Genomic DNA, 15,502 nt, shown 5'->3' on the forward strand with positions numbered 1-15,502 from the left:
CCTAAAATTGTGAACCCACAAAACAACCAATCCAGATCAGTTGAAAAGCGCTTCAGCGCGCTCTCGCAATAGAAAATATCTCCATAACACACATACACACACAAACTCTCTTTGTCGACCCTACCCCGCTTTTCCAATTCGAGTCTCACAAAGCTGCGTGTTTGTAGCCGCAAAAGCACTTTGTATCCTGGCAGAAGTTGGCAGTCCATAGAGCAAGTCGAAAGCATAGAAGGACCAACCCAACGCTGCCAATACACATGCATGCATACATGTAGATATTTTTGTATGCATGTGTGTATATGCACGTTGTATGGGTAAAAACGAGCATTCGACCCGACTGACTTTGCTGGAGCTCAGCAACAACTCCAGGAGGAAAATGCAACACTTACCCCGTGTAGTCAAGCAGCCAGACAGGCCGCCAGCCAGCCAGCTAGCTAGTAAGCTAACCATCCAGCGAGCCAGCTATCCATCCGATATAAAGTGTTGAGCGCACAATCCGCTCACGATATACCGAAAGTCAAATGGGTACGAACAGCATTAAAGTGCGCCAACAAAGTGAATATACAGATTGTCAGCCAGCCAACCTCACGCCCACCAACCCCAACGTTACCTTGCAAGTTCATAGCAACACACTAACAAAAAGACATACATTTGGATGTATGTATGTGTGTGTATGTTAAATGTACCCCTTGTGTTCAGTGTGTGCTGGTGGTTGCTCAATAGATTCAGCAAAGCACTTTCTTCCATTTTCCACTGGAAGCAACAATTTTCAGCTTGATTTTGAGGGTAGGGCCACCGCGCGATTATGTCAGCAACTTTATACAAATCTGACAAGAACAGCAATAACAAGAAAGGAAACAATACCAGCATAAAGTTATAAACTTGGTTTGTATTTGCTTTTTTTTGTTTTTGTATTCGTATTTGTTATTGTTATTGCATTCGTTTTACAGTTATTTGTTTGTTGTTGTTTTCAAAGCTACAGCTATTTATATATGTATGTATGTATTTGTAGCTGTTTACCGTTTTTACCCCTGAATTACCGAGTGCACTTGCAGAGAGCATACCTAACCTAACCGTCCATCCGTAAAGATGGGCTTGTAGTGCAACGATTCGGTTAGCGTCAGTACGACACGAGACGCACCTTTCGCGACGACGGCTATTCTCTACTATCCACTTAGTGGCCGATTTTTGAATGTGCTTTGCACTCACGCTGAAGTTTCGCCGTTGTTCGAGAGTCGATTTTTACTTGTCCGTTGTAGATCGTCGGTATTTTTGTGTGCCACTTTTTTGTTTAAGAAAAAGCTAAATTAATAAGAATTATATTACTCAAATTGAAGGTATTTAAGCAAATTTGTATTGTGTAACGGATGTGCGCGTAATGCCTGAAAATAAGTGGGCATTTTTTTAATCACAATTAATATGGATTATGTGTGAGCGTTGCAAACACCGCACGGTCGTTTTTTAGTGCTGTGCCGTGCCATTTCGAAATCAACAGGATGGAACTTTTGAAACTTATGATGTTTAAAAGTGACTTTCTGTGTTCCGGTGGAGGAAAATGTGATGATCGTGTACCACCAATCAATTTAAGTCAATTGCCAGAATTTTTATTGTGTAAGTGTGCCAGACAAATGAAGAAAAATGCCAAAAAATACACCCTGTTTATCACATACAGATCCAGCTTAAATATAAAGAAAGCGTCTTGTGAAATAGCTGAATTGGACTGAACTGGACATAAAAATTTTAGTCTGTGAAAAATATTATCAAATTTTGTGTTACCTATTCTTAGTTCTCACGCGGCAGCAAATAAAAATTTTGATGCAACTCTTGCAATGCGGTAGTTAATTTTTTGGTAATAATGAAAATACTACCATTTGTAATGCGAAAAATAAAAACACAAAGAAAACGTTAAGTTCGACGTCACTGAAGATCTAACTTTAACTTGTATGGCAGCTATATTTTATAGTGTGTGTAGTTAGTTGGCCGGTATCGGCAATTCCAACAAATGAGCATCTTATTGAAGAGAAAAAGACGTACTTAAAATTTCAAATCTATATCTTAAAAAACCAGGAACTAGTTCGCGTGTACACAGGCAAAGAGACGGACATAGCTAAATCTATTTAGGGTCTCTTATGTTTTCTTCTGGATGTTACAACCACTGATGTTTACACCCTCTAAATGTTTGAAAAGATTTCGGCCAAGTAAAATTTTCAAGAAGAACTATTAAAAATACGGCAATGTCAGCAATTACTCTGAAGTGTTTAGAAAAAAGTTAAATTGCGATGCTTCTTATAACCGGTATTAGATCGGCTGAAATCAAAAATATGTATAGTTAGACAATGGCTTTGACCAGGTTACACTAGAGGGATTTTTCGATATTTCCATTTTTCACTCTCTGAGAACACCTTGAAGGAAAAAACGCAATATTTTGCAAAAAATCTGATAGTTTGTTATTGTGAAATTAAAAATATGAACACATATAAACAAACTCTCCAGTGTTACCTCTTAAATTATGTTGCCGTAGTTTTGAAGTCATGAGGAGCATCGGCTTTGAAAATGTGAGTTGTGGGGAAAACGCAAACGAAATTTTGTGAAAAGAGTTCATAATGCAGGTATAAATATAGTCATAACTTCATCAATTTTGCTCCAATAGATTTGCAATTTCTGAGATATTATGCAATCATTTAAGGCAAACAAAAATTAAAACTCTTTTCTTCCCTTAGTAGCAATGCTGAGCATTTTTTCATTATTATCGCATACTCGAACTACTACTTTTTGTAAAAAAAAAGATTTCCCAGAACTAGTTTTTTTTAAATCAAGGAAAGAAGTAATACTAACTGCATTATTTAGACATACCATTGGAAACTACTTCAGCACGTTGTTTATGATGCTTTGAAAATAAACGAAGTTCCATTTTCGTAAAGCTTAGTATGTTCTTTAACAGATCTACAAAATCAAGCATTTTAAATGCCATCTAAAAAAAATTCTTGCGTAAAGCTTTTATAATTTAATACAACTTTGAAAAATAAAGGAACAGTCCGATTATGAATATGTATAAATAAATGTTAAAAAACTGTAAAACTCTAGAAAACGTACAAAAGACATCTAAAACACAAATGTCATTAGCTTTATAAGCTATAAATAAGTGATTAAATTAAATATTTCGAACGCAGGTTCATTCTAATAAAGTTTTTTTTTATAATCAGTGAACAAAATTAGTGGTTCTGGCTACAGCCGACGGAAGAAATAAACTGATTATAACTAGAGTCCACAAAAATCCAAACACATCGTGAAGTTGTAGTGGATTTAATACAAGAGAATAAAAATGATAACTAAGGAAGGACTTCTTTCGGGCGTGGCCGATGGAGTAAAGTCAGCCGGATATTCGAAAATCCTGTTACTGGTTATATGGGGCTAGTTCAAGTTTTCGTTCAATTTTATAAATTTTATTCAGAGATGCACTTTATTAGGATAACTAACATACATATCTGCCGATACATGTGGTATAAAATCACCCAGAAGTTCGAAAATCTTTATATTAAATATGTGATTGCGAAAGGAAGGATTGATTCGTTCAACTCATACGGTCGAGCCGGTCCGAGATATGTGATCACACATAAATGAATAGTTCGGTTCTGTTCAATATGAAAATCCCCAATAAAATCTTAAGTCATTGTATTTAATATCAGTACGTAGTTTGATTTTTATATTTCGAGATTCGAGAATAAAAACTAATTTTAATCATCGAAAATCACTTTATCGTTTGAACCAATCCTCAAAGCACTTTTGACACTCTGATTGAGCTATCTCCAAAACATGCGTTCTGAACGCATCAACCGGTCTTTAGGTGTCAAAAAAAGTTGATCTCTTTTATTTTATGTTTTACCTACGGAAATAAAGAAAAGTCATTCGGTGCCATGTCAAGACTTTACGGTGGATTACTCATCAAATCGATGTTTTAAGTGCTCAAAAATGCAGTTGTTTCAATCGGTGTGTGAAAGCTAGCATTGTCGTGGTGAAGAGTGATCCGTATTCGGCGGTTGGTTTTCTTGATTTCTTGAAAGTCAAGTTGCAAATAAATGGTTGTATAGCACTTGGAATTTACTGTTCCGCGTTGTTTCAGTGGTATGGTTGCGTTATGTCCAGTTTTTCCAAAAAAAAAAAACAAGCAACAATTTCCTTAGGAGTGCTTCATGAGCGAACAACTTTTGTTGGATTCGGTTCATCTTCTCATCTCTAAGTCCACGATGTCATAAACGTGTTTCTAAGCACCGCTGTCGTATTTTGTTAACATTTCTCTAGACCTGCGATACGCGCCTTTTTTTGAGCCATTGACAAAATGTATGGGACATTTTTTTACAGTCATGAAGTTGATGCACAATTTAATGTATGTATGTTAGTGCCAATAATGCCTATAGTTGTTTCAGTCCCACGATAGATCACATGACAATCTTGCAATGTCTGTTTGCGCACAGCATCAATTGTTTCCTCAACAACAACTGGTTTTGGACGACCTTCCGAAATTCGTCTTGGAGTGTTCTACGATCTCAATTGAATTCAAAAATTTAATTAAGTTCTTATCTTTGCAATCTTAAGGAGTTAAACCACATCGAAAGTTGTAAAAAAAACGAAAATGTTCGTGATTTAATCCAATTTTTTTTTTATCGAAAAGAATATTTTAAGTTACTATAAACAACACAAATAGCGCTCGTGTTTCAAAACGTTTTGAGTATGCATACCATCAAAAATATCAAACGATAAAAATTTTACGAGTTTAAAATTGCCAAATCCCGAAATGTAAAAGGCAATCTATGCACGTGTGCCTATTCTACCTTAGCCAACTAAGACTTCCCTCCTTACGACTAAATAATAATTTTCACAAAGGTTGAAGAAATTATTTCAAGTAAAAATGAAGATTATTATGTTAAATATAACAGTCTTTATACAATTTAACCCTGAACGGGCATCGTTATTTTGCTGCAAAACACGATGATTGTTAGTCAAATCGACTAACAAAGTGCGACCAAGGTTAATATCATGTTGGAAAAAGTTCAAGTCGACAGAATCTTTCGAAAAAGAGCGTTCAGAGCTCGCATACCTATGACGAATGCGAGGAATGCGAAGAAAAATATGAATTATGATGTAAACTCAGTTGAAATTCATACAATACTTATCTAGAAAATAGCGTCTTCAAATCTTTGCCGATAGTATCCAACAGAGCAATGTACACTGAGACCTTGTACATAGTATTCTTCGCAAGTTCTCATGCAGAAATTTTCGCTTTTTGTTTGTCGGCCGCAGATTGGGTTTTCTTCGTCAACTTTCAGTTCTGCCGCCATTTTTTCGCCCATATCCCCCTCTTAATCCGCCACTGTATCTAAGTAGATGAAAGAGAAGAAAAAAATACGTTGGACTACTATTTCATATAATTTCAGAAAAGAGATGGAATGGACTAACATATGTAAAACAAAATAAGGAAACTTAAAAAAATACCCTTTTCTCGAAAATTTGTTTATTTTGTATACTATAATTATTATATAATTTCAGAAAAGAGATGGAATGTAAAACAAAATAAGAAAACTTCAGAAAGTGTCTGCTTTTCTCAAAAATTTGTCGAGTTTGTATACTGAATTCGTATAAACTTTCGGACTAATCGAATTACACTAGGAATTTTGATAAGGTATTTTAAATTACTGAAATTATTGAAATTTAATCTGATCATTAGTCATATATAAAAATGTACACAGGCACTTTGGAAAGAATATTAGTAGAGATATCTCATGAATAATAACAGCTGTACATATTGATTTAGCAATTTATGAACATATATTAAAGTGTTAATAAGAGCTAGTAAACATTAATTAATAGATTAGTTAAGCTAAAAAATCAATAGTTATTTAAATACATATTTATGCTATTGTTCATAACAACTACGTTCAGAATTTTAAAAAATCATTCAAAAAAGTATGTTGAAAGTGCCGATTTGTAGGACATACTCGTACAAACTATATATATACATACAACATTGTGCAAAAAGATATGCCCGTGATTGCGAACTTGTCTTACAACAATCCAAATTATTTATTCCTGTGCTAGTAAAATACTTTTACAACAGCTAAGGACGTTCAAGCTGTAAACAAACATTTTCGTGCGTCGTGTTTCTGTGAGTGGTACAAGCAAATGCAGCGTTTCGTTAGAGCAGAGTTACGCGATTAAATTCTGTGTGAAACTCGGTAAATCTGTAACAGAGACGTTTGATATAATCAGATGTTGTTTTAGCAAGAAGTGGTGTGTTTAGGTGGCACCAGGCCTTTTTGAAGGGCCGGGAAGAGGTCAATAATGAATGAGCAAATCCAAAGTGAAAACGATGCTCATTGTCTTTTTTGATATAAAAGGCATCGTCCACCATGAATTTGTTCGTCATGGACAAACCGTGAACGCTAAGTTTTACGTGGAAGTCCTCAAGAGTCTCAAACAACGGATCAATCGGGTCTGACGAGACATCGTAGCTGATTGGAAGTTGCACCACGACAACGCCCCGGCTTACTCTGCCTTTCTTGTGAATAGCTTCCTAACCAAGACAACGTTTTCGCAGCCGCCTTACAGCCCGGAATTGATTGTTGTTAGTGGACTAGGCAATTTTTGGACACAATAAGAAACCGGCAGATTCATCGCCAGGCATTGCGGCTACTTTGTTAGATGATGGTCGAAGGATGAACAGACAGACGTTCATAACAAACCAAACAGAATATTTAACATAAAAAAATAGCGGAATAGCTACAGTGTTGAAAAAAAGTTCAATCATAATTTGAGATGAGTGCATGATATCCTTGAATACAACGCAATAAAGATATGATGCCAGTCCCAAATTCCACACAAGCGGAACCGCGAGGTTAGATCTAGTTTTATATAAAATAAGACGGCAATAATTCGACTTTTTAAAACTATAAAGATTTATCTGTTGAACCTGTTGGTTCTGATGATAGATAGGAGCAATAGAGGATTGAGAAAATAATCAATTAACAAAATTCTCTTCAACTGACTTTTAAAACAAATAACAAATCAGAATGATTGATTTTCGCCTACTCTCTCGAAAAGATATGGCTGCTTTTCAGCAAATGTTATAAAAAATAAATCAACTAGGGTAAAATTTTAACTTCAAGTAACAAAGTCGCATAATTGCTGCAGGAAATTCAAAATAACCTCAAATCATAGAATGTGAATTGTGACATACAATGTGTTACACGCAGTATAATTTAGCTGGAACTTAAATTTACCTAAGTGTATTTGCACATTTTTATAAAAACAATTGTATTACCACTTACATATGTACATATATGTATAAAGCGTTTCACGTTGAAAATTATGACCTGACTACCCACAGCTCTTTAATTTTTTAAGCCCATATTATTACATATGTACATACGTGCAAATATATCTATCTAAATATTAAAAATCTATACCAAAAAAATTTGTATATGTAAAAACCTCTATAAAACACATAATAATTAATTATAAATATTTATTTGCGAATATTTCTCATTCCAGCTACTATACCGAAATGCGGAGGCTGTCATGAACTTATACTAGATCGTTTTATATTGAAAGTGTTGGAGCGAACGTGGCATGCGAAATGTTTGCAATGCAGCGAATGCCACACCCAACTAAATGACAAGTGCTTCTCGCGGAATGGTCAACTTTTCTGTAAAGAAGACTTTTTTAAGTAAGTTAAGCTACAAAATTATTATTTAAGAGTTATGGTATTGTTTTTAATAGTTTTTAAGTACTAGGGATTGGGTACTTTCGTAAGCATTTTGAAAACCCAATTTGGGTTTAATATTTCTTAGGGGGATAAAATAAGCTTACTGTTTCCAACTTTAAACGTTTCTAAGTAAGGGAAAAATAAAATTTTAATCAAATCATTGGCTCCTTGAAATAGAGCGGATTAATTTTCAATTTAAAAACTTTTTTCATTCCGGCTCCAAGCTTCCAACGATTTGAAAGCATCTTTGCAGCTGATTCCCATTTCTAAATTCTCCACTCAGCTAAATTTTGGTAGCGATAATATCTCTGTAATGAAACAAAATTTCCTTAAGAAGTTTTCTTGTCAAGAAATGTTAAAAAAAAAATCGAATTATTCATGTTTCGGTAGTTTACATATTGAAACAAGTAAGGAAGGGCTAATTTCGGGTGTCACCGAACATTTTATACTCTCGCATGGTAAAGTGATAATCGAGATTTCATTATCCGTCATTTACATATTTGTTTATTTTGGTTCATAATGTATATATTGTATTATACAGAGAAGGAATCAGATGGAATTCAAAATAGCGTTATATCGGAAGAAGGCGTGGTTGTGAACCGATTTCGCCCATATTTCGTACATATCATCAGGGTGTTAAGAAAATATTATATACCAAATTTCATTGAGATCGGTCGAGTACTTCCTGAGATATGGTTTTTGGTCCATAAGTGGGCGACGCCAGGCCCATTTTCAATTTTTAAAAAAAGCCTGGGTGCAGCTTCCTTCTGCCATTTTTTCCGTAAAATTTAGTGTTTCTGACGTTTTTTGTTAGTCGGTTAACGCACTTTTAGTGATTTTCAACATAACCTTTGTATGGGAGGTGGGCGTGGATTTTATCCGATTTCTTCCATTTTTGAACTGTATATGGAAATACCTGAAGGAAACGACTCTGTAGAGTTTGGTTAACATAGCTATAGTAGTTTCCGAGATATGTACAAAAAACTTAGTAGGGGGCGGGGCCACGCTCACTTTTCCAAAAAAATTAAATTAAAATATGCCCCTCCCTAATGCGATGGTTTGTGCCAAATTTCACTTTAATATAGGTTTTCGGTTTCCGCCATTTTGTGGGCGTGGCAGTGGACCGATTTTGCCCATCTTCGAACTTAACCTTCTTATGGAGCCAAGAAATACGTGTACCAAGTTTCATAATGACATCTCAATTTTTACTCAAGTTACAGCTTTCACGGACGGACGGACGGACAGGCAGACATCCGGATTTCAACTCTACTCGTCACCCTGATCACTTTGGTATATATAACCCTATATCTGACTCTTTTAGTTTTAGGACTTACAAACAACCGTTATGTGAACAAAACTATAATACTCCCTTTAGCAACTTTGTTGCGAGAGTATAAAAATGTGAACTTCGGCTGCACCGAAGCTAAAAATACTAGAGCCGATCGATTTACAGAGAGCCAAAAAGATTCTGAATTCCATTCTGAACAACTACATACGAGTAAGAGACTATGGGCCAGCAATTTTTTAGTCAACTTAAAACGTCGCAGGAAATCATGTGAAAGGGGTTTTTTGGCATTCAAAGTTGTCATTATTTTGTGCGACGAACGCAAATGATTTTGATAATGTTTCTTACTACGCTGATACGCACGAAAATGTTGTCCAGTTTTGAAAGCACTAGACGATTCCTGCAGGTTTTATGATTAAAACTATGAAGATTATACGGATTTAGCAAAATTGGCTTCGCAGTCATTAAGACTAATAAATTACTTAAGAAGGAAAAAAGATGTTTTTTTAAGATCTTTGTCTTGATTTTGATCGGTAAGATTGAATGGCAGCTATAGGCTGGTCCGATTTGAACAATTTGTTCGGAGATTATAGCGTCAACTTACACATCAAATTACAAGTAGCCATCTAGCCAAATTAAAAAAATTTCCATAAAAAGACTTAATTTTGATCGATCTGTATATGTTGTAGCGATATCCTTTAGTGATCCGATATCGACGGATCCGAAAAATTAACAGCTCTTTTGGAAGGAAAAGCTGTTGCAAAATTTTAGATTGATATCTCTAAGGGACTACTTCCAGTACATATACAGTCCGTCTGTCTGGAGATGGCAAAATCGACTCAGCTCTACAACTTAATCAGCATCTACCGATAGAAATGACGTGATTTTGACAGCACGTGGTGGTCAATGTATTCAATAAGCTTTGCCATTCCAGCATGTCACTTCTTACATTGGTATAACACTTGAAAATTGTCCGAGATTATTAAGCAAATTCACGTTCTCCGAAAAATTCACCAATTCAGGTTTATCGTCAAATCATCTTCTCAGATGAGCCCCATTTCTGGCTTAATAACTTTGTCAACAACCGTTTAGTACGAATTGTGAAGTATGGCGGCATCATCGGTCCTTATTTGACTGACTTTTTTCACGGAATTGGATGAGGTCGAAGCGGGCGATCTCTAATTCGAATATGACGGAACTTTGCCTGCAAAGTTTGGTAACTCGTTACTTTCGAGAAATGGCCATTCAGATCGGTATGAGCAGACGAAGAAACTTTAACCTACTTGGTTCGAAAAATTTAAATCATGACTGTACGCATCAATAGTTAACTAGAAGTCAAAATTCTGCCCTAATATTAATTGATTTTCGCAACGGAAATCCAACTACCAATCTTTTATCATATTCATAAATAATCCAGACGATTAATGGCTCATTCAGCGAACATGTGGAAGAAATAACTACAATAAAACATTAAAAAATATTCGTATCTCGAAAATTTTAAAAAATTCTCAACCAAATATCCGTAGAGATTTAAACTTATGGGCTACTAAATGCATGCTTTTATCATAACTTATCTCACTGAGTGTTTATAGTCTGCAAAAACTTAAGGTTAAAACAGAGCTTTTCAGACAGCAACAGTTCTTCTAATTTCAAAACTTTATCAAAATGTTTACAATGCCTACGTAAACCGTTGTTGAAGACTCCATAAAGGAATATCAAAGCTTCCAAAACAAAATTATAAAAACATACGAATAATTTAAGCTAAAAGTTAAGACCTCAAAGACAAAATTTGTACACATTTAAATACAAAAAATAGAAAATGTGATTTTCTTTTAGAGTACGACAAAAAAACATTTCTTGTTGAAACAGCAGCGATATTTATATCCCCCTAATTAATTAATCTTTATTTTTTTAAGTTATAAATACATGATGTAGTATATAATATGATTTTAAAATAGAACAATTAATCTGTTTCAAATTAAAATAAGTAGCACTAATTAAAACTTCTGCATTTCCAATGTTCGGGCCTACTAGACGATATGGAACAAAGTGTTCCGCATGTGATATGGGAATTCCACCAACGCAAGTGGTACGGAGAGCGCAAGACAATGTCTACCATTTACAATGTTTTCTATGTACAATATGCTCTCGAACACTAAATACCGGTGATGAATTTTACCTTATGGAAGATAGAAAACTAATATGTAAACGTGATTATGAGGACGCGAAGGCGAAAGGTGGGTGTGTGTTCAATAAATTAGTATACACAACACTAAAAATATATAACGCACGGTAAATAGGAATAACTTAATATATCTTCATTATTGCCCTACTCGTAGGACTCTACTTAGATGGCTCATTGGATGGTGATCAACCAAATAAACGACCTCGTACAACAATTACAGCAAAACAATTAGAAACACTTAAAACAGCCTACAATAATAGTCCTAAGCCTGCGCGACATGTACGAGAACAACTATCACAAGATACCGGACTGGACATGCGAGTCGTTCAAGTTTGGTTTCAAAATAGGTAATTTCCAAAAACAAATGCCAAAAAGATTTCATTTAGTGAAGTGATGCAATAATATTTCGATAGGAGAGCGAAGGAGAAACGACTGAAGAAAGATGCTGGAAGAACGCGATGGAGTCAATATTTCAGATCAATGAAGGGTAACTGTTCTCCGCGTACGGAAAAATTCCTCGACAAGGATGAATTGAAAGTGGACTACGACAGTTTTAGTCACCATGGTAAGTGCTTAGATATTTATGTTCATATTATTCTGACAACTGTTTCTTTTTAATAGAAAAAATCTGATAAAACCTTATAAAAAAATATATATTTATTTTATATAATTATAAAAACAAAAAATATTTGTTTCGTTTTTTTTTTCTTTCTAGATTTAAGTAACGATAGCTACAGTACGGTCAATCTAGGTTTAGATGAAGGTGCTTCACCACATAGTATAAGAGGATCTTATTTGCACGGTAGTTCCAGTCCACCGCAATATCCTACTAGTCGATCACCACCACCTGTGGGGCACAATCACTCATTTGGTTCATATCCCGATAATATTGTTTATACAAATATAGGTAACTAATACACATAAAATTATATGCTTAATATTATATCGAAAAAATATGGAAAGAATATTAGCTGTCTTTCGAAAGTGTCGAATCAAACAAACCACTACTTTAAATCGATAAGATTAGAGTCTATTACATATGATGATAATTTGTCGACGTACATATTCACGAAGTCGCTATTATGTAACTATTTTTTAATTAGTACATATATACAAAGTGTTAGAATATCTAATTTCAACCTGACGGACAAAAATTCTTTATCATAACTTTCAAAAAGGCTAATCTTGAACAAATACCAGCATGCAAAAACTTTATCCAATGACCTTCAGCGAAATTTATTTTGTTATTCGGTTTAGGTTCATTTTTGGGAACGCCTTCCGCTAGATTCGTGGAGGATTTTGGTGTCATATTCAAAAACCCAAGTCTCGTTCCCAGTAATGATCCTTTTGCGGAACATAACTACAAAATCAAAGCATATCTTTTCCGACCCTTACCCGTCGTCGTTTTTGCAAAAGATTCAGGACTTTAGCATTGGCACGTTTCATTCCCAAAACATTAGCCAAAGTGTGTTCAGTCGGTCCACAAGGTATGTTAAAATTCTCTGAATTCTTTATGCCATTCAGTAGTCGTCTTCGCGATAAGTGGACGCCCCAAAACATTCCCGTAACATTTTCAACGATTCCGTGATTGCATTGGAGACAGGAAATTAAAAGTAAACTCGTTTAGTTTTTTTGTGGTAAAAAATCACAAACAAACTTTTTTCGTCATCGACATATGGAGATCAAACTTAACACAAACATAAGCAAAGATTGTGCTAAAAAATATAAAAAACAAGTCAGAATCCAATTTTAATATGTAAGTACGATGGCAACCATACTAGAGAGAGATAAAGACTCATAAATTTAATAAACATCTATAATAACCAAATTCACTGAGGATATAGCTTTTTGGCATCTCTACTCACCCTGTGAAAATTGGTGAATTCAGAATCTAACCACCCACTCTCAATGTAACGGTTTTGTTGAAAACTACGAAACGTGCGATAAATACTTATATAAAAAAAATGCGCTAGATGCATGCAATTTTACAGTCGCAGTGAATGATAGGCGTGACTCTGTCCTCAGTTAGGAGAAAACCCATACCTCGGGATCTGCTCGACCCATTTCTACAACAAGTTTCTAGAAAAGAGAGCATCAACTTTATATGTTGATGTCAGAAATGCAAAGTTATCTTGAAGACCTATTTTCTTAACGATTTAATTAAAAAAAAAACTTTTATGAACAAGCATTTATTACAAAGAAGTTTCATAAACATATGTATTTATTTAAATTTACAGAACACAATACATCATCGAATAATGTGAGCGCGTCGAAGGCACATCGCGTACATGGCAGCGCAGTTTCGGATTTGAGCAATGATTCTAGTCCAGAGCAGGGCTATCCTGATTTTCCACCAAGTCCTGACTCCTGGCTGGGCGACTCAGGGAACACATCGAATCCGAATTCGCAAACACCAGGCGTTCATTACTGATACTCGTACACACGCATATTGCTTAAGTACTTGCAAATGCGCAACTACTCGTACTGGCGCGCCAAACAGCATGATCATGAATACAAATGCACACACAAAATCCTATAACATTAAATACTAATTGCTATACAAATAAATTAAATAAATACATGTATATACATACGTACATACATGTGCGTGTGTGTGTTTATGTATAATTAATAAAATATTCTCGCATTTTACGGCAAACTCTATTACACTTATTTATTTACACAGTATTTTTATTTTGTAAATTTTAATATTATACAAGTATATGTGTGTACATGTATATTTGTAAAAATGTATATGTAGATGTTTTTTGTATGTAAGTATTTGAAACAAAATGTAATTGCTCAAAAAGCCGTATTTTAATTTAAAAACTATTCATGTTAATTTTCTTATGTATTTCTTCATAAGAAATCAAGTGATTTCAATTTGTTCATGAGTAAAAAAAAACAACAAAATTCAAGGAAAATGTGTTACAATTTGTTCGAAACAATAAAAATCCACGTAATATATAAATGTAAATATTGTACATACATATAAGTAAACATTAGGTATTCGTGTAAAATAGAAAGCATTTAAACTTAATGAGAATAGGCAAATTATTTATTAAAACATATGCTTTATACAAACTAGTAAATATCATTTACGAGAAAGTGATGTCATGTTTATATCTACATGATTACCTAAAAACTATTTGACACACAACAAAAAATAAAGAAAACTGTTAAGAATAATGCATTTTTACTTTTTTCCTAATTGTCTAAGCAATAAAGGTTTGTAATTTTGGGTGCACTGGGAAAAGTGTGCATAGCTGAAATGTGGACTCAGTGCAGCGTCGAAATTTTGTTAAATCCATTATGACAAAAAATCACCCGGAAATAGTAATTAAATTAACCGAGTTAATAATATTTAAAAAAATGTATTTTTCTAAGTTGGTAGGACTGTCCTTAATTACTATGCCAAATATAAGCGCGATCTGTCATCAGTTTATTTAAGCAACTGCTTAAGTCGGCACACCACAGTAGTGCGTTGCGATATCTAAAATGCATAGAAATATCGAATTTGTCTCAAATTTTGTATTTCTAATCAAATTTCGTGTGCGGAATCATTGCTAATGTAGGAAAATGCTTACGATGATTCAGTTTCATCAAAAACACAAGTCTACGAGTGGTACAAAGCCTTCAAAGACGGTCGTGATATCTTTGTAGACCTGCCTCGTTCTGGACGACCTTCGACCTCTTTAACTGATGAAAATATTAAAGAAGTGAGGGAATGGTGCTTGAAAATTGTCAGGCAAATATTAGAGAGATGGTAAGAGAGCTTGACATATCTCACAAGTCCGTTCGAATGTTTTTGTGGATATTTTGGGTATGAAACGCGTTCTTGCTCGACTCATCTTGATAGAAGTGAATCTTTTTCAAAAAGATTGCGATTATGACCGATTTTAAAGACAAAAACGCAATGAATACCACCGAAATACCAATGAAATACCATCGATACCATGTGATTTTTTCTTGTTCCACAAACTAAAATTGCTGCACCGTGGAGGCCGTTTTCAGCCTATCGAGCAGATAAATCAAAATTCGCTGAAGGAGCTCAAGAACATCCTAAAAAATACTTATGAATGGCATTAGTGCATTACACATAGTGGGGATTACTTTGAAGGCGACAAAGTAAATATTGAATTTAATATTTTGTGTTTTATTTATAATATCCGGGTACTTTTTTGTCACAATGTTTACACACACCATTGAAAAATATTTTCTTAATTTAATAGTAATTATTATATTTTTGGGTATATTAATTTATAATAATAAA

At 34.4% G+C, this 15,502-nt stretch overlaps 1 protein-coding gene across 3 annotated transcripts in view; it reads left to right on the forward strand.

The window, feature by feature from the left end:
* LOC105222256 (LIM/homeobox protein Lhx3) overlaps positions 1-14,422 on the forward strand; it is a 78,154-nt gene extending 63,732 nt beyond the window's left edge. Inside the window, exons 1-7 of one of the 3 annotated variants that reach the window (XM_011199492.3) lie at positions 991-1,611; positions 7,546-7,720; positions 11,079-11,281; positions 11,384-11,576; positions 11,643-11,794; positions 11,945-12,136; positions 13,467-14,422. In XM_011199492.3, coding sequence (XP_011197794.1) covers positions 1,497-1,611; positions 7,546-7,720; positions 11,079-11,281; positions 11,384-11,576; positions 11,643-11,794; positions 11,945-12,136; positions 13,467-13,660 — 1,224 coding nt within the window. In that variant the 5' untranslated portion in view covers positions 991-1,496 and the 3' untranslated portion in view covers positions 13,661-14,422. Of the gene's footprint in view, positions 1-990; positions 1,612-7,545; positions 7,721-11,069; positions 11,282-11,383; positions 11,577-11,642; positions 11,795-11,944; positions 12,137-13,466 lie in introns of those variants that run through there. The other 2 variants (XM_019988978.3, XM_011199490.3) reach the window with 2 other exon arrangements.
* Positions 14,423-15,502: the final 1,080 nt, after the last annotated feature.

Source organism: Bactrocera dorsalis, chromosome 1 (genome assembly GCF_023373825.1).
Source record: "Bactrocera dorsalis isolate Fly_Bdor chromosome 1, ASM2337382v1, whole genome shotgun sequence".
Taxonomy (NCBI): domain Eukaryota; kingdom Metazoa; phylum Arthropoda; class Insecta; order Diptera; family Tephritidae; genus Bactrocera; species Bactrocera dorsalis.